Below are 20,221 nucleotides of genomic sequence, written 5' to 3'. Positions count from 1 at the left end.
GGGAAAATGTGGGGGAAAACTCAAATATTTTGCCACTCTGTGCATGTCCACATATAACCATGAAAGTGCTGCAAATATTGGTTTGGGGTTACAAATAAATTTTAGCAAGTAGGTGAATTTGCAAATATTAATTTGTGAATAGTGAGTATCAACTGTAATTAGTCTTTTTTTTTCCTTTAAAGTCCAATTCACTTTTGGTGCTCTGCATTTCACTATAATAGTTTATGTGTCGGTTTCTCTTATTTTTTATTTTTTTGTTGACACGGTTGGCTTCATAAATCGGGGCTTAATATCTCTAATCAGTTCTTTAAAAACACTAAACCAATGCGGCTCGGATCTGGCATTGCTGTGGCTGTGGTGTAGGCTGGTGAGTACAGCTCCGATTAGACCCCTAGCCTGGGAACCTGCATATGCTGTGCGTGCGGCCCCAGAAAACACAAAAATAATAATAATGATAAATAAATAAATAAATAAAAATGCTAAACCATATCTTCAATTATTTCCTTTCCTGTTCTTTTTCTGGGACTCTACTGAGAAGTATTTTTAAAAACTTTAACTAAATTATTATAAGTCAACTATTACTTAGTATCTTTCATTTCTTCATTTCTCTCTGGTGTGTTCCAGATTAATTCTTTGGATCTAATTTCCAGTTTGTTAAATCTTTCTGTAGCTGTACAGATTTGCTGAACAAGCCATGGCTCGGATTTTAATTCAAGTTATTTATAATTTTCGCAAGTTATTTTTGATACTTTGTTTAAATATTTTGGGTCTTTTTTGGATAATACTTAGTTCTTTGCTTGCATCCTGTATCCTTTCTTCTACACATGCGTCTAGTATCTATTTTTTATAGCCCATGCTAGATAGCTTCGCTACCAGAAATCATTTTGATTCTATTTCCTTCTTTTTTTTAGTTCATACTCATGATCCTTTCTTTATTGATATATTTTGTGATTTTTTTTTTTTTAAGCCATAAGCGTAAATTCTTCAGAAGTTTATCAGTGGTGATCTTTTGAGGACCCAGTTAAAGATAGTTTTCTTCAGTGAGGGTTATCTTGCTTCTCCTAAATACCTGGAGAGTACCTCATTTAAAACTGAATTGAGAACTTGAGGCTTTCAGGGGGCCTCCAGAAAGTATGATTTAAGGTGGCAAACTTACAGGAGGCCCAGCTTGTGTATCTAAATTCTTAGAGTATTTTCCTCCTCTGTCCTGCTCTTTAAACAAACTGCTTCCCATGCATATTTACAGGGCTATTTCTTCTGCCTGGCATCCTGCTCTTCCACCCTGTTACTTCAGGAAGCTTCAAATCTTTTCCCAATATTTCTTTCTCTCTGAAGCTCTCTTTTTACTTCCCGGTACTTAGTGAAATTGGAATTAAGTGACTGCATCATTTGCATTTAACACCTTCCTCCCCACAGGTTCTCAAGGCAGAGGATCCTTGCAATTCCTCTGCCTTGATTATACTGTTCCCACCTACCCCGGTGCCTGGCATATTGCAGACACTTGAAAATTACTTATTGGATGAATGGAAGAAGGAATGAAACCTTATGTGTGGTCTATAAATAAATACCCAGGACCTCAAAATAGCAAGAAAGTCAAGGATATAATCCTAGATATACAAATGTGAATTTTAGCCATCACTGGATCTCTAGATATTTATTTGCTATAGACAACATGTTTTTATTTGCTGTAGCTAATGGAGCCTGCTGTGACCACGTTCTGTTGAAAGCTTTTATCCACAACTGAGATGATCAGACCGAAGGGAGGCTGGAGCGACGGTGCTTCTATGATGGTGAGGTAGTGTGTCCAAAAGGATCCCACTCAACAGGTTAGAAAGGGGGACCAAATAACAACATGCAATTTAATAAGGACCTGCCCCCCCCATCTAATTGAACAAACACAGAATGAGGGCCCTTAAGAGCAAAACACGTGAAGCACATGGAGATTTTAATTGGCGGGGTGAGTCAATGGCGCAGCACACCTGCTAGAGACGCTGATTTGATGCTCGGCTTCTCAAACAGAAGCAGTGTGTTGAGGACAATTGAAATTGTGGTGCTTTGCCAGTCAGACCACCATTGCCCGCCCTGGTCCCAGGTCTGAGAGGCGGATGTTGAGGGAGGTAGTGACAGCTGCAGCACTGGCACTTCCTAAGCACGTCATGAGAAACAGTTCAAGGGCTGGGGCTTCCTAGTCAACTGAAAGTAGAATTTGGTAGAAGATGCTAAGGCGGTCACAGAGAAGTCAGGGCCATTCGATTTCTTCTTCGTAGATCCCCCAGGAAAGTTTGAGGGAAGTGACTCTCCGTTTCATTTGAGGAGCTGCCCAGCAGGGGCGTGGGCTGTGCTGACTCCCCCTCTCCCAGAGGAAACCATACCGAGGAAGGGGAAAGATGCACTTTGGGAAGCTCTCTGCCGTCTTAGGGAGGGCATCTCGGGTGGTAGAGTCCTTGGCTCCTTTGTGCAGGTCTAGAACCTTATGGAGTTTGGACCTCGTCATGTCTGGAGCGTCCAACCGGAGACAAATGGCCAGTTAAAATGTTCATTTTAAAGATTTCATCCATTATGTCTAGAATCCCCTGATCTATCCTAACCCTCCGAGGATAATTTTATTTCTCTTCACTTTGTCACATGTGCCACCTTCAGGAGCCACAGAGTGAAGGCTGAAAGACCACTTGTGGAGGGGATTCAGGCACCAAGTGGAACTGGACAGGCTGCTGCAAGGTCCCTGTCTCAGAGTTTCCTTCGTTCTGATAGAAGGCAGATGCAAGTGTTCTGCAATTAGACACAATTAGGAAACGCTGTGGGAGATGCCATAAAGAGCCTAAATACCATACAGGACGAATATATCATTAGAATGATGATTGTGTTCTAGAAAGCTGTTTCCCACAATTGAAGTGGGCTCTAAATATGCTTGGTACCCTGACCCAGGAGCACGGCGTGCCCTTGGTCCCAAAGAAGGACCGAAGAGAGCTGATGAATGGGACAGTATATTCCCCCTCCTAGACGGGAGAATCTGGAAGTGCATCACTTACTGCTAATAACCCTTATTCTGAAATTCTCTTTGGATCTGTCTGATTGAGCACATTTTCTATGAAGAAGACAATAAAAGGTACCTGAAAAGAGAGATGTGGTCAACTAAAAATTATCCTTAATGCTCTTTATCTTCCCTGGCTTCATCTGAAAACTTAATTTCAGGAAAAAAAAAACATATTTAGGTAAGATTTTTCCATCAACTTTGTAAACGAGTATGAAGTGCAAACGTACTCATAGAAAGTTGAGCTCAGAGCAGACACATCTGATGGCACATGTTGCTACAGGAAGCAGCGTTCACAACAGCAAGAGCTGATTTCTGTTATGAAATAATAAATTCATTGGTTAAAAGACTGCATTTTCCAAAAGAGATTACACTTAACATTAGAATTTGGTATTGTTTTATAAGCATATGGCCATAGTAGTTGGAAAACTAACTTGAGGGGTTGTTGTTTTGTTTTGTTTGGCTGCACCTGGGGCAGATGGAAGTTCCCCTGCCAGGGATTGAATCTGAGCCACAGCTGAGTCCTGTGCACCAAACAATGCACCACAGCTGCAGCAACCTCAGATTCTTAACTCACTGTGTGCCAGGCTGGGGATCCAACTGATGCCACCACAGAGACAAACTGGATTATTAAGCCACTGTGCCGCAGCGGGAACTCTCTGACTTGAGCGTTAAAACACAGGCGTTTTAAAAAAATGGTGTTGGGCTTGAGATTTATTAGCTACATGACTGTGGGCAAATGAGGTAACCTACCTCTCCCTACATTCCTTCATCTGTTCCATCAAGGTATTAATGCCCATTATTTATTTATTTATTTATTGTTGTCTTTTTAGGGCCGTACCCATGGCATAAGGAGGTTTCCAGGCTAGGAATTGAATTGAACTTGGAGCCGCTGGCCTACACCACAGCCACAGCCACGCCAGATCCGAGCCACATCTGCAACCTACACCACAGCTCATGGCAATGCCGATCCTTAACCACTGAGCAAGGCCGGGGATCGAAACTGCGTCCTCGTGGATACCAGTCAGATTTGTTTCCCCTGAGCCATGACAGGAACTTCATAATGCCTCCTTTGAATGGTTCTTGTGAGGATGAAATAAGATCATGTACAAAAAAAAAAAAAAAAAGTCCTCCAAGCACAGCAAAAAGCGAGCAAAACTAACAGGAACCACCGATAGAACTGTGGCCAGACCATTGTCATCTTGCAAGACATAGAGCTGTGGCTGCTTGGGGCAGCAACTGGGGTACACAGCTTAAACAGCATTACCTTTGGGAAGTAAGGTTTTTGTTACCTTCAGATTCTCCTGGAGAAAAGAATGGATTAATTCCAGTCATTTTTTATATCAGTACGCTGGTGATGTATAGGAAGTAACATCAGTTTTTGAAAATTACTTGAACTAGGAGTTACCTGGTTAAATGTCTTTTCAATTAGGAATCATTATTAAGTAGGAGTTAGATTTGCCAAAAACTATCCTGGAAATAATCTGGGCACCTCTGTCGTTACTTCTGTCAGGTCACCGGTGGGGGGGTGGGGTGGCATTTAGTACCAGCCTGCTGTCCTGATGAAATGCTGTGACCACAGTGTCGTGGCTGGTGGGTATTCTTTAGCACTCCCATCTACTTAGGGATCAGTTGCCCTTTGGTGTCCTGAAAGGGTTAATGGTGCCCCCCTTTTCTAGTGAGAGCACAATGCAAAAAAAATCAAACTCGAACGTGTTTCTTTGGACATAATCTGCATATCCCAGGTAGAAGAGCTAGGAAAGAGGTAAGATATGGTTGAGTTATTCAAAGTGCTTGAGAAATGACCCTGATAGAATACCTATAGGGGTTGGGGGATGGCATGTATTTCTTGGTTTAGCATTTTGGCAAAAAATCACTTGGCATTTGTTACAGGAAAGATAAACAGAAGCTCTGCTTTCCCTTCTCAAAATACACTTGGCTCCTTACTTTCTTTGCACTCACCCTTGGCCCTCTTTTTGATTAGAATTTGAAGGAACAGGCTCAGGACTTTGCATTTAGTTAATTTGGTGAGTTCATTGTACTCTCATCCCTGAGCTATTCGGTAGTTCAAAAATAAATACTGCATTACTGTTCAATATGTAACATGCATCTCATTTGAGCTGCGACTTATAACAAACAGTAATTATTTAGTATTTACATAATACTTTGAAGGTATTTCAGAATAGCTCTTACTAATAATAACTAGTCAAATACATAATGGCTCAGCTGACAAGAGAAAAATACATGTGTATTTGTGTATGTACGAGTATTTGGGACAAACACATGTCTTGAGGGACATGATCCACAGTTAGGAGAGTAACTGGACCAAAATTCAGGCTGCTCGCTGAACCAGGAGAAGGTTTCTCAGAAGCCTGTGACCTGATCCCCCTCCTTGGACTTTCGTGCAAAAGCTGAAGGAAGCTGTGAGCAACGGATTTCTGAGAACATTCCTGCCTGGGGAAGGGAAGGCTTGTGGGAGCTCATGGCGCTTTCCAGCGCGGACCGCCAGCCTTGACGGCCATGAGGTGTCCAGGAGGGAAACCCGGCCCCTAAGTTTTCAAGGGCCTGTTGTGACCTATTCGGCTCCATGCAGAGGTCACTGTTTTAGGGTGACTCAAGTGGAGATGACCGTGGGATCTATGCCTCTAGTCTGGGGATGGTCCTCCCAGGAGGTGCTGCATGGATGTGTCCTGGGCGAGAAGTGATGACAGGGCCATGGCGGTGGCTTCCATCATTTTGGGAAAGGTGTCAAACAATCCATGCGGGCACCTGGAAGTGTGTCCTCAGCGGGGGGAGGATCTCTTTTCCTTACCTCCCGTGAGGTAGAGGGGCTCACCGCCGGACCACACCTCACCTCTCCGCCTTGCACGTTTCCTGGTGCAAGACCTGGTTCAGATCCGTGCCCGTTCTCTTCCTCTGTGCTCAGGTCCACCATCGGACCGGCCTCAATCCCCAGACCAGCACCCGTGGGGGCCGGGCAGGGTGGGGGCTTTGCTCCGGGCAGGGTGGGGGCTTTGCTCCGGCCACTCGCACCCCGGGCGCGGGCAGGAGGAGGAGGGCGGGAGGCGCAGCCGCGGTGGGTGCGCAGGGCCGGGAGGGGCGGGGGCGCGGCGGCGCGCGCGCGGAGGCGGAGGAGGGAGCGGGGAGGGCGTGTGAGCGAGGGAGCCACGAGGAAGGAGAGCGCGCCCGCCGCCGCCGCCGCCGCCGCCCTCCTCCGGAGACAGGCTGGAGAGAGGCTGTGTGAAGCGCCGCATTTCAATGAGGAGCGGCCGAGGCACGTCCCTGCACTAGCGGCCGCAGCCCAGACGCCCGCGCTCCAGCCGCCGCCGCCGCCCAGCCCCGGCCCCGCCGCCGCCCAGCCGCCCGCAGCCCGGCCGCGCCCAGCCCGGCGAGGACAGCACCAGGAGGCGCCCCGAGCGCGGCCACAAAGACCCCCGGCGGCGTCTCTTCGCGGACCGGTGCGTGGTTTGCCCTTGCTGGGAAAGGGGGCTGCGGGGAGGGCCGGCTGGGGGCTCCGCCGGAGGCCTGGCAGCGCCCGCTCCTCCCGCAGGCGCGGGCGCCGGGGCAGCGCCCCTCGGCCCGCCGCCCCGCCTGCTGTTCCTCGAAAGGCGCTGCCCTGCCGGGGCCAGGGTGGCCCGGCCCGGCGTGTGCGGGCGGCCCCGGGGCTGCTGGCACCTGCCTCTTTTGTCTGGTGCCCCCGGGCTGAAAACGGGGAGTCGGGCGAGCGGGGCCCCCGGGCTTTTCGCCTCGCCGTTAGTGGAGATGGAGAGGCGGGGTGGAGGAGCCGGGCGAGGTGTTTGTCATTGTCAGAACTGGCCGCGGAGCGAGGACCAAGTCTGCGCCCAGAAGGAGTGGTCGGGCCAGGCCGCTTATTGTGTGTGTGCTTCCTGTGTGTGCCGGGAGGGTGGTGTGTGCATGGTGGGTGCCTGCAGGGTGGGTGTTGTAAGTACATTTGCAGGGTTTCAAGTTCCTTCGGGGACAGCCAGGCTGCCTCATGTACAAATTAGTACCTGCAGTGCTAAAAGCCTGCGGAGAGGAAATGGCATTTTCCTCCTAGTGGGAGCGCACGCACAGCCCCGCACTGCCCCACAAAAGAGGCTGCTTTTGAAAACCGGGTTTGCTGGGAATCGCTGCTGGATTTGGCCAGGAGATGCTTGTCGGAGATGGAGCAGGTGAAAGCGTTCTTTCAGACCGGACCGGCTTCCTCTCCCCGCACCTGTCAGTGTGTGGCCGAAGGAAGGTGCACACGCGTGCTGCGGCCACACTGCGGGGCGTTCCATGAATACGTTTTATGAATGTTCCTAAATATATCTCTTTTCGTTGACGGGAAAGTAGGACAGCGTTTTAAGTATGAAATGTCACAAGAATGCAAGTCAGAAAGGATTTTCGGAGAGGTTAGCCATAGGAACATTGTAAGAGCTTCCAATACATCCTGTGATGTCTGTGGCCAGGGTGGTGCCTGACTCTGAGGGTGTGTGTGCCTCTTATTCCACACCTGGCCGTCCACCTCCATCCTGATCCCACTGGCGAAATGTGCCTTGGAACCTCCAAGTCTAGCCTCTTTTTAGGTGTGGTGGCATTTATGCCCCATTATTAGGTGTGTGTGTTCTCTGAAACAGGAACGCATGTGCTCATCTGGAGAAGGGTGAACACAGAGGTTCTTCAGAATGGTGAGAAATCCCTCAGAGAACAATCGAAGAGGCTGGGTTCTCGGCCTGGCAGTGTTCGTAGGGAAATCTCTGGTAAGAGCCAGGCCCGGTCTCCTCCACCCAAGTGTCTCTGAGCTCTGTGGCTTAGGCAGTGCGGTGACCTTCTTGGTGCCACGACACATGTGTGCCCAGGCTCTTAGCCACCTAGAGTCTGTGAACACATGGCTGTGTGCTTAGCAGGCTTCCTTGATGAAAGTGGAGACCTGTGGAAGCCCAGTGAATCCTCGGGAGCTCTTGGTTCAGATATACGACTAAGCCAAAGGAATTGCTGAGCCAGCCAAGCAAGAGGAAGAACACCTATTTTGATGCCACACATAATATTCGGAACTCGGGGGTGTGTAGTGTGGTTTTTGACCTTCCTTTAGCAGTAGCCGGAGCTTGGAGAATGATTTCACTCTGAGTGTGGTTTTTCTTTGTCACCAACATCATTGCCTATTTTTGGGCAGGCTCAGTGAAGGGTAATAAAAGATGTGGTCCCTGCCCTGGTTGAAGATAAGATCCAGTTTGGGGAAATATACAGATATCATCAAGCAAAATCAACTTTTCTCTATTTTAAATTGATCTTTTTCCCCCGCTTCCATTTGGTGTGGAATTCTTGGTTCTAGAAGCCCGTTCCTTCAAGGGAATTCCAACAATTGCGAAATTACTTGTTCTTGGCAAATTGTGAATCAACAAGAGTCCCTTGGAACTAGATTTGGACTCTCGTGGCACAATTGTGCCGTCCTTCCTGCATGTCTGCGTGGTTTCTTTTGGTTTATGTAGATTTGGGAGGAAACCCTAGGGTTGGAAGAATGATCACCACCTTTAAAAATAAAACAAAACCTTCAACAGCCAATCTGGTCTTCATAATTTACAGAGCTTGAAGAGCTTGCCAAGTTGGCAAGGGTATTTGAGAACTGGCAGTGTCACCCCCACCCCCCAAACACACTCACACCCCTTTTAGAAGATAAAAGAACTCCTTTTTAAAACAATTAATTAAAAAGTAGGAGCAGTTATGATACCACAAGCAAAATATTGGTTCTCTTACTTAATTAATAGCTCTCTGAAGGATTGGATATTAACTGATTATTGTTTTGAAGTTACCTAACTTGAAAATCAAGGAAACCAGTTCATATCTACCTACGTATGCTATGTATTTTTCTGGAAAAATGCAAATTTAGATCGTTATGACTTCTTAAGTGGCATGAGGTAGTCTTCATACTTGGAGGAAAATAATACACTAATAATCACTCCAGATTAAATCTCCCTCCACTGCTCCCTTCCCCCATCAGGGTCAGCGCTGCGGTTGTGAGCAGGTGAATACACTGGAGACCTGTTGATCAGTGCCCAGTCTTTCTGCAGACAGGGTTTTTGGCAGTTAAGTCGCTGCCCAAGGTCATAGAGCTAGTTAGGAGTGAGGGCCTTAAAAACCTACTTTAAGTGCATTGAGGAGCCAATCTCAGAGGGTCTGCGCCTCTAGGGCACAGTGCACTGTGGAGGTCAGAAAGGAGGGGGTGCCAGGTTCAGAGTAAGTTGGGGTGCAAGTCCTATGGCCCTCGATTATGACTTTGGGACCCTGGGTGTATCCTCTACTCACCTTCAGGCACAATGATATCATTCACCTCCTTCACTGGGGTGTTGGGAGCTTGAGCGGGAATTTTCAGCATGTGACACACCAATTGATTGCCGCATAATAGTGTCAGACACATCATGGATGTTCGATAGATGTGAGCTTTTTCCACTTCATTCATTTCGGGAGGGCACAGTCTCTAGCGGTGCAGGAAGCTTTGGAGCATGAATGAGCAGCCACTCTGAATGGGTTAGAGGTCAGTTTGCTAAGGGTGAAGGAAAGGCCAGCGAGGCTTGGCAGTCTTTTGGTTGGTCTGGCCTGACCTTTGGGGTGCAGTTGTAAGCTTCTTGCTCCCACTTTTCCATTTCCCTTATATGCTGTTTCAGTGTGCCTGAAATGGTGTCATTAAAATGTCTTTGCTTTGAATGCGGTTTCTAAATTTTCTAGATTGTCTTGTTAAAATACGGATCCCCTGCAAGGGACAGCAGCACAAGCCTTTATCTCTTAACCCCCGAGCAAGGATGAAGTGATCCCACAGGCAGCCTGCTGCAGAGAAGGCTCCATAGCAAGCCAGTGGGGACTGCAGGGGCACAGGTGTACCTTTGAGAAGGTCCTGAGATGGAAATCAGGTGGCCTCACCAGGCTCTTCCCTTACCGGAAGGGGGGGAGCCTGTTCCTACTGGTTCTTTTTGTGACGGAGTCAGGGACAGAAAAGCCGATTCTGCGAAGGAAACGATGTTAGCACTTATCGCAGGCTGGGCACTACCCTGAGAGCTTCCTGTGCATTGACGTATTTAAGAGCGGCTACTAACCATTGGGTGGGTACTCTTATCTTTCCCCGGTGTGATGGGGGAAATGGAGGCTTCAAGGTGGTGATGAAGTGGATTTCTCCAGGTTGTCCCGTTCCAGTGGGGTCAAGGCTGGATCAGCACCTTTAAACCCCCATTTCCTCAACCACGGAGACAGAGGCTTGGTGGAAGGAGAGGCCACGTGCCCCAAAGGGAAAGTAACTCTCATCCCCCCTTGTTTTTTTCTGCTGTGCTTCTGCTTTTCTTTCTCCTCATCTTCCTCCCCGCCGCCCCCCCTTTAAATCCATTTCATCTGAAGCATTGCATATAAGTAAATGAGTTAAGGTGAATCCACTTTTCTTTTTTTTTTCTTTTAATTTCAATTGAATATGTGAGTATGTTGGAAAACCTCTTTTAAGTCAGTTGAATCTACGAATTGATTCTATTTGCTCTTGGTCTGGCTGTGGGGAGCTCAAGCACTAGGTAAAATGCTTAAGACTCTTGACTCTTAAGGTCTCCCTGCTCTCTTTTGTTTCCTGGTCCACCACTCTAGCTTGTGTTTTTAGCCCTGTAATGATAGGAAAGCTCATTTCTAACTACCACCAGGATTAGTACATGGCTTGCAGGGAGGCTTGGAGTCAGGCAAACCCGGGTTTGAGTTCGTGGTTTCAGCATTTCTCAACTGTGTTACTTGAAGGAATTAAGGAGACAATTTTCCGTGCCTCAGTTTCTTCATCTGTAAATGGGGTTAATAATGCTTTGAAAAGTTTGTTGTGACTGTTGGAAATAATAGCTGTTCAGAACTGGTCATTGTATATAGGTAGCTGTATTCTGACAAAAATGGCATTGATTAATGAGCTGTTTCCACTGGGTCTGCTTCTTCAATCTCTTTGTCTTTTCTCTCCCAACTTGATGACCCATGTTAAACCTATCCTCAATTAGGGCAGCATCTCCACCAGCTGGTCTCAATCTGAGCTCTTCAAATCAGGATGATCATGTAACATCAGTGTGTGGCTGTTTTTGTGCCTCCCAGGTTCAACTTTCGTTCCATCATGTCCTTCGGCAGAGACATGGAGCTGGAGCACTTTGATGAGCGGGATAAGGCGCAGAGATACAGCAGAGGGTCGCGGGTGAACGGGCTGCCCAGCCCCACGCACAGCGCCCATTGCAGCTTCTACCGAACCCGCACGCTGCAGACCCTCAGCTCGGAGAAGAAGGCCAAGAAAGTTCGCTTCTATCGAAACGGAGATCGATACTTCAAAGGGATTGTGTATGCCATCTCCCCAGACCGATTCCGATCTTTTGAGGCCCTGCTGGCTGATTTGACCCGAACTCTGTCGGATAACGTGAATTTGCCCCAGGGGGTGAGAACAATCTACACCATCGATGGGCTCAAGAAGATTTCCAGCCTGGACCAGCTGCTGGAAGGTGAGCGCACGGAGTTATCCGAAAGGATACAGTCTGGGTTCCCACATGTCCGTATTACTCTGGCCGTCTCCTGCTTGTTAATCTCTAAGAGAGCATTCAGTCTTGGGGCTGTGATCCCTACCATGTCACACGTTTGACAGTTCCTTCAACTGTAGTGTAAAAAGAAAAACAACAGCTGAGGGTATTAGATCAGGTAGCTTATAATAAAAGGCTGAGGGACAAAGCGTCTTAATGATAGAGCATTCTCTGCTTTTTCTCACACCGATGTTACATGAATTTTAAAAGTCCATTTTGATGTCTTTAGTCACGTTCATATTCATTTCTAGCTGCAAATAGAACTTTGGCTATTACATGTCTGAAGGTACTTTCATGTCTGGAAATAATGGATCATGAAATTTTAGAGCCGAAAGGAACCCTATCTAGGTATCAAACCTATTAATTCTGGAGTTCCCACCATGGTGCAGTGGGTTAAGAATCCACCTGCAGGCTCAGTGGTTGATGAACCTGACCAATATCCATGAGGACTTGGGTTCGATCCCTCGCCTCGCTCAGTGGGTTAAGGATCTGGCGTTGCCATGAGCTGTGGTATAGGTTGCAGGCATGGCTTGGATCCTGCGTTGTTGTGGCTGTGCAGTAGGCCAGTGGCTACAGCTCCAGTTTGATCCCTAGCCTGGGAACTGCCATATACCATGAGTGTGGCCCTAAAAAGACAAATGAATAAATAAATAAATCCAGCTGCAGCCACTTGGGTTGCTGCAGAAGTACAGTTGGAGCCCTGGCCCCGTGCAGTGGGTTAAAGGCTTTGGTGTTGCCACAGCTGAGGCTCGGATTCAATTCCTGGCCCGGGAATGTCCATATGCCACCGGTGTGGCCATTAAAAACCAAAAACCTATGCCTGGAGACCGAGGCTCCCCAAATTCAGGTGATATGTGCCTACAGTTACATGGTAAGATAGGGGTGATGCTGGACCAAAAATTAGGTTTGGTGGCTATTCTTTCCAATATGGTATGCTTAAATTGTAAAATTATTTTAAGGTTTGACTAAAGGATTGTCTTTCTGTGATATTGGAAGATAGAAAGGAATTAATATTCATTTGATTTTTGTTAAGTTTAACTTACATTAACAGTCCTTATCTGTTACAGACATTTCATGTGGAAATGGGACTGTTGGGTCCGTGGATGAGGTCTGGTGTCTTGTGTGAGCATTAGGTCGCCCCTTTGGAATACGCTCGTGTCAGGACCAGCCTCACTTGAACAGGGCATGAGGTCTCGGTTAGAAATTCTAAGGGAGGAGTTCCTGCTGTGGTGCAATGGGATCAGCAGTGTCTTAGGAGCACTGGGGTGCGGGTTCAGTTCCTGACCAGCACAGTGTGTTAAGGGTCTCACATGGTTGCAGATGCAGCTCAGGCCTGAGCGTTCCATACACTGCAGGGTAGCAAAAACAAAGAAACAAAAAAAGCAAAAAACATAAGGGAAGTAAAATGAGTTGGAGAGAAATAAGCGAGATTAGATTCATGCCAAGATATAAACAAGGGTTCTCTTTGGATGGGAGGTTTTTGTTTTTTGTTTTTTTTTTAATTATAGTTGATTTACAATGTGCCAATTTCTGCTATGCAGCTAAGTGTCCCAGTCATGTGTGTGTGTATGTGTATACACACACATTCTTTTTCTCGTATCATCCCTCATCATGTTCTATCCCAAGATACTGGACACAGTTCCCTGTGCTATATAGCAGGACCTCATTGCTTATCCATTCTAAATGGAATAGTTTGCATCCACTAATGCCAAAATCCCACTCCATCCCATTCCCTACCCCCTTGCTCTTGGCAACCACAAGTTTGTTCTCTGTGTCTGTGAGTCTGTTTCTGTTCTGTAGATAGGTTCATTTGTGCCATATTTTATATTCCACATGGAAGTGATAGCACATGATATTTGTCTTTCTCTGTCTGACTTATTTCACTTAGTATGAGAAGCTCTAGTTGCATCCATATTGCTGCAAAGGCATATGTTCTTTTTAATGGCTGAGTAGTATTCCTTTGTGTATATATACCACTTCTTCTTAATCTATTCCTCTGTTGATGGACATTCAGGTTGTCTCCATGTCTTGGCTATTGTGAATAGTGCTGCAGTGAACATATGGATGCATGTACCTTTTTGAATTGTAGTTTTTTTCCAGATATCTGCCCAGGAGAGGGCTTGCTGGATCATGTGGTAGTTCTATATTTAGTTTTCTGAGGACCCTCCATACTGTTTTCCATAGTGGTTGCACCAGTTGACATTCCCACCAACAGTGCAGGAGGGTTTGGAGGGGAGATTTTTCGAAGTTGAGGCCTCAAGGTCCTGATGAAGTGATGGTGGAAAGGAAGTTGGGAATGTGGGGAGAACTTGATTTCGCCCGAGTTCATCTCTCCTCCAGATGCAGGTGCCCAGGCCCCGGGGTCTGTCTGGGTCCTGAGGGATGTCCTGCCCTCACTCAGGCAAACCCTCTTGTCCTCCTTTAGAACGACAGCTTGTGTTATGCAAGCCGAGGCTGAGGCTTCTCTACTTTCTCCCATTTCCCACCCCTTGAACCCTTGGCAGGGATGGCAGTCCTGTCACAGGATGACTGCTCTTGAGAGGGTGTGGAAGAGCCTGGGGTTGGTGTTTCTTTGCGGGAATTCACATCTCTTTTCGATGACTCGTCACTCTGCCAAGATGCCTGTGGAGTTGGCTGTTTTCCTTCTATTCAGATGCTGGAACTTCCAGTAAATTAAAGGGGAAGAATGAACATAAAATCTTCCTGTATCAGCTGTGATTTTTGTGCTCTGTCCTTTCGTGACCTTGGAAAATACAGGATAAATAATTTGGTGAGGTGTTCCAAGGAACCTCGATATCAAGTGCAAAGTCAGGGGCCTGAACAGTCACCAGACCATCCCTTTGAGGGCTGATGATATTGTAGAGAAAATATGCCAGCATCTCAAAGCACCTCCTAAGATAGCCAGGGCTTGGCGCCCTCTGTTGTAGAGCCAATTGTATGACATCTATGGGGGAAGGGTGCTTAAGTCAGTTTCTCTCCTGATGCCATCTTTACTCAGAAGTGGCAGAGATATTCCCATGATTCCTGTCCACCGAGGACAGCGTATGAGAGGTGGGCAATGGCACTACTTTACATCCAGGGACTCTACAGAATCATAGCGTGCTCGCCACCATCTTCATCAGTTCATCAGCACGAGAGAGCACTTTCCCTGAGAGACTCTGTTCTGACTGCTGATGAGAATGATAGCACACAGGTACTGAGCATGTGTCTTGCATATGTGAACTTACTTCATTCTGAATGATCCTAGGAGGTAAGTGCCGTGACTGTCCTCATAGGAAGATGAGAAAATTGAGGCAGAGTGTGGTTAAGTGATCTGCCCAGAGACACACAGCAAGAAATGGTATGAGTTAGGATTTGAACCCAGGAAGGCTGGTGCCAGAGCCTGAGGTCATAATTGCTGCTAATGAGATACTGAATGGGGTATTGTTGGCGGCTTTTTAAAATTGAAATTATAATTGATTCACAGTAGAGTATGCAGGTATGCAGCAAAGTGATTCAGTTATGTGTGTATATGTATAGATAACACATGTTTGTGTTTTATACACATACATATGTAGTGGTTTTTATTTATTTATTTTTTTATAGTGGTTTTTAAATGAAATCTTATGTCTTAGCTTCCTCTTAAAAACAAATGTTCTTAACCTTGGCTTAATTCCAGAAATGACAGATACTTCTCCCAGAAATGCTTTTATAGTTTCATTTGCCTCCAAATACTTTTCTCCTCAATCAATATGAAGTAACTGCAGACTGAATGTTCTGATGTCAAAAAACTCCTTTTTTGGGGAAAAAAAATCCTTTTTCTGATTAAATGGTAACCTCAGTAAGGTAGGTGAGTTCATTTACTGCATTAAATTTTTTTTTTTTTAGTTTCAACACATTTTTTTTTTCATTTATAGCACTGACAATTAGCATGCAGCTGCACTTAGTATTGAGCTAGCTGGAAATTCATTTAGATTTGCCTCTTTGTCAATTATGTTTTTGCTTCGTCTGATAAAATGCAAACCGTTGCTTCATATTCATCATTATGTTCGGAGCTCCCACTTTACATACTAATTTTATGTAAACGTCAATGCATGTTATTAGCGTCTCATTTTCCCTTCCAATATGATGATGTTTGAGTTTAAGTTAAATCATTTTAGTGGGTGCAGTGACAAGTATATTTGACTTGTAATTGTTTTCTGTAAGTCTGTTCTTTCTTATCTCGGTAGAAATTCTGACAATGACAGATGTGAGTTTCTTTGTAATGGTCTCATGGTCACTTGTGGTATTGCATTATTATTCTTATGCACAGATTATTATGCCTCAATTTGGCTTAACATGTTGATAGAGCTTGGCTTAAAAATGTTGACTGAAGTACAGTTGTAGAATGTGTGTGTGTCTGTGCACCCATATGCATGATTGTGTGTCTGCGCATGTATGTTCACAAATACACGTGTATACATATATACACCCGTAGGTATGTATACTTCAGAGTAGACCACGGATGAGATGACGCTTTTAATTGTTTGCTTTTAAAATGGTCTTTACATATTTAAAAAAATCATGATGCTCAATAAGGAAGGTTGAATTGCAGGCCTCTTGCTGCAAGTGATTCACCTTGAGACTTGGCCTCATTTTCCCAGCATTGCCTTTTTACCCAGTTTACACTGTCTGTCTTCCGCTGTGGGTATGTAGGTATGTTGTGAGGGTGAAGGAGGAGTAACGTTTAGTACCTTTGAACTCTGAGGAGAATGATGGAACATAAATCCTAAGCACCGATTGATGCGTTAATTTTTTTTTTCTTTATCAGATTCTGTAGCATCAGTGACCTGTGTTGAGAAATAGGCATCCCCCCCACACACACACACACTTTTAAAATGTTTATTTTTGAGTACAGTTTTAGGGTGGTGGCAAGATTGAGCAGAAAGTAGAGAAATTCCCCATATACGTCCTGTCCCCAAGAGGAATGCATTTGTTATGGTCAATCAGTCTACGTTGATGCATCAGTATCACCCCAAGTCCAGAGTTTACGTGAGGGCGCACTCTTGGTGTTGTAGGTTCTGTGGGTTTGGACGGAAGTACAAAGACACATGCCTACGGCTGTAGTCCAGTGCAGAGTAGATTCACTGCCCCAAGGACGCTCTGCGCGCTGCCTGCTTCTCCCTCCCCGTCCTTGACCCCCGGCCCCCTCTTACTGTCTCGGGTGAGCCTTCTTTGACCATTGGTGAGAATGACGGCGCGAGAGGCCCAGAGCATTTCCTTTAAGCATCAGAGTAAAAACTATGTGCGTCTCTTGTCTTCAGGATGTGAATAAGCTCATGTGTACGTGAGGTCTGCATGGATTAGAAGCAAGTCCCTCTTTTCCTCAGCCGCCACCTGTGCCGGGACACCCCCTCCCCACCGTGGTCACCGCCTGTCTCCAGAGCTCCTGTGAGGGCGCTGTCCGAGTCCCCGCCCGAGTTGACCTCTCGGGAATAAACCCGCACCTCACCCCGAAGTTAGGCAGTCTCTCTCCAACCGTGATTTCTGAGTCCCCCAGCTCGCCTGGCAATTTCCTTTCCCCTGATGTGCTGTCATCTACTTTTTTTTTCCTCTAATTCGTTGGCTTCCTCTGTGCCTCTCCCTGCTGTCTTAAGGGTCTCTTATTTGTATATTTACTTTTTTGAATTATAGTTGATTTATAATGTGTGCATTAAGTTTTGAATAGCTACAATGCATGCCTCTCTCAAATTCCCCTGTGGCCAGCAGTTTAATAGTTGTTTGAGTATCTATCCCTTCAGAGATACCAGTGCGTGTTAAGAATATACATATCATTGGCCCTTAAGTTAACGTACTGGTCGGCACTCTTGCTTTGTGCATGTAACAGTGTATCATAAAGCAAGTCTAGAACCACTGTGATCTTTTTACTGACTCCATAATATCTCTTTATACAAATGTGCCATCATTTATTTAACCAGTCTTTTATTGATGTGATTTAGGTTGTATCTTAACCTCTGTTATTAGAAACAGTTCTGCAGGGGATACCCTTGGATATAGATTTTCCACATATAGGAGACTATCTGTGGGATCAATTCCTAGAAGTAGTATTGCTGGATAGAGAGTATAAACATTAAATTTTTAAAAGCTATTGCTAAATTCTTCTTCATAGAAGTGGTACTGGTTTATACTCCCTTTAGTGATGCATGAGAGTGGATGTTTTTCTCCAAGACAATGTGTTACCAAATGTTTTGTCATTTGCCAATCTGTTACGAAAAAAATGTGTATCCTCTTGTAGTTTTACTTTTCATCTTTCCTTATGTATTGTCTCTTCTTAGCCTTTGACCATTTTTCTACCAGGTTGGGGTCTTTTCTGATGGACTTGTAGGATTTTTTTTTAAAGCTATTAGCCCTTCATGATAGTAATTTCAAGTTTGTTTTTTTTCCTCAGATTGTCTTTTAGTGACTTTGTTTATTGTGGTTTTTTTTTTACCATGCAGATTTTTAAAAAAATTATAAAATCAAATGAATCAGTCTTGGAGTTCCCAGTGTGGCACAATGGGTTAAGAATCTAGCTGCAGCAGCTTGGATTGCTGTGGAGGCATGAGTGTGATCCCCCACTGGCCAGAGTGGGTTCAAGGACCCAGTGTTGGCACAGCTGTGACTTAGTTACAGCTGCGGCTGAGATTCAGACCCTGGCCGTGGAACTTGCATGTGCTGTGGGTGCAGAAATTAAAAGAAAAAAGAAGAATCGGTCTTTTCATTTATGATTTGATGTTCATGTCTCTTGGGTCCTTTGTACCCTGAAATGATAAAATTGCCACCCTCTTTTTTTTTCTAATTTTTTTTTATGTTTTATTAAAAGCATTCTAATGGAAGTCCTATTATAATACATGAAGTAGGGATTCTTTTAAATTTGTTCCCAGGCTACCTCCCTCATTTTGCAAAGTTTTTGTTTCGAAAGTAATTTGGATTTAACAGAAGTGTCAAAGATAGAAAAGATACAAAGTCCCCATATATTCTTCACTCAGATTCCCTTGAGGGAGTATCTTAGGCAAGGGTTGTACAATTGTCAAAAGTAAAAACCCCTGACTTTGGAACAGCACTAGGAACTAACCTATTGTCTTTTATTAATGTCTCCATTAATGGCCTTTTTTGTTCCAGAATCACACATTGCATTTAGCTATCCTTTCACCTTCATCTCCTCCAAGCTGTGACAGTTCTTGCGTTTTTCCTTTGTCGTCAGTGACTTGACAGTGTGAAGAGTGCTGCTCGCTTGTTGTGTAGAATGTCCCTCGACTCATCACTTTATCCAGGGATGAGTTTCAAAGTTCTGCACTTGGGGCAGGAATGCCCTGGAAGGGGGTCATGTCCTTCGCTGGGCTTCGTTCAGGAGTATGTGACGTTGCCATGTCTTGTTGATGGTGAGGTTAACTCTGACCAGTCAGTTAAGGTGGCGTCTTTATCTTCGATCTGAAGTTACTCTTTTCTCCTTTGTACATAATAGAAATTTGGAGGGGGCCCTTTGAGGCTGTGTGAGTATCTTGTTTCTCCTTAACTTTTGCCCACTGCATTTTGGCACCCCTTGGTGGGCTTTGCCTGGGGCCGCGATTACTCCCGGAGTTCACGACAACTTCTCTTTTTGCCTTTACCTTGTTGCACTTTTAAACACAGCTCCCTCCACTTTCCTGTCTTGGGATCATCTGCTGTGACATCAAGTCCATTTTTTTAACCACTCTTTGAAGTCCCATTAGCCTCACATCAGACCTGTCTTCAGCACGCCAAGCACCTGGATGTAGTTAATTTATACGCTCATCCCCAATCCTTTCAACCTCATCCTGCATGACGTGGCCCCATTCTTTATCCGGAATTCATTCGCCTGCCGATCTTCGATCTTCCGGATCCTGTTGAATGGCATCCCCGTCTCATTTAACATCACTCTTGGCTTTTCCTTCTCTTTATCCCGACCCGTTACTGTTGATTCTGCCTAAGACAGGTCTGCAGTTTGTTTCCTCGCCTCTACCACCATTATATAGTTCTCAATACTGTTTTAAAAAGGTTACTTTTTTTTTTCCTGAAGGAGTGATACATTGTTACAGAGTGAGCATTATAGACAAATTTGAAAGATGCAGAAATTTTAACAAAAATTAAATAGTAGCTCCTCAAATTCCTGCCACTTGACTCTGGTTAATCTCTTCCCTGTGCTATTGCAATAGGCCCCTAAGCTAAAAATAGGTATCTTTATTTTTTCTTTCTCAGTTTGTTTTATCTTTACTTTGTTATAGACTCTGTATTTGCCCCCGCTTTCCCGTTCCTCCTACAGCTTCTCCTAGATCAGGTCCTTAGGCACATGTGTCTCATAGGCTTCGAACCAGTTTTCTTGCCTATAAACCGGGCCGCAAACCATTTTTTGTGCCCAACTTTTGCTTCATAGCAGCTCTCCTGCTTCCATAGAAAATACAGCCCACGATCTTGAACGTGTTTGTCTCGGTGGCCCTGTTCCTGCCACTTCCTTCTGTTGTGGCTTGTCTGCCATGACCCCCTGACGCTGGGCTCAGCTGCCCTCTCCCCTCGTGCAGCCCCCCACCTCTGGGCTTCCCTTCCCTCCGTGAGAAGGGTAAGATGCGTGACCTCCCGGGAGAGGGGGTGGCGCACAGGTTGTGCTGCATAGTCAGACCACCTGCAG

General features: G+C 45.5%; 1 protein-coding gene across 5 annotated transcripts in view; it reads left to right on the top strand.

Moving 5' to 3' along the window:
• The window catches only part of DCLK1 (doublecortin like kinase 1), a 343,828-nt gene continuing 329,777 nt past the window's right edge, over positions 6,171-20,221 (top strand). For 2 of the 5 annotated variants that reach the window (XM_021065211.1, XM_021065210.1), the window contains exons 1-2: positions 6,174-6,489; positions 11,111-11,505. In XM_021065211.1, the coding sequence (XP_020920870.1) occupies positions 11,130-11,505 (376 nt within the window). In that variant the 5' untranslated portion in view covers positions 6,174-6,489; positions 11,111-11,129. Of the gene's footprint in view, positions 6,490-9,979; positions 10,108-11,110; positions 11,506-20,221 lie in introns of those variants that run through there. The other 3 variants (XM_005668337.2, XM_021065208.1, XM_021065209.1) reach the window with 3 other exon arrangements.

Source organism: Sus scrofa, chromosome 11 (genome assembly GCF_000003025.6).
Source record: "Sus scrofa isolate TJ Tabasco breed Duroc chromosome 11, Sscrofa11.1, whole genome shotgun sequence".
Classification (NCBI taxonomy): domain Eukaryota; kingdom Metazoa; phylum Chordata; class Mammalia; order Artiodactyla; family Suidae; genus Sus; species Sus scrofa.
This window is presented reverse-complemented; position numbering and strand designations above follow the sequence as displayed.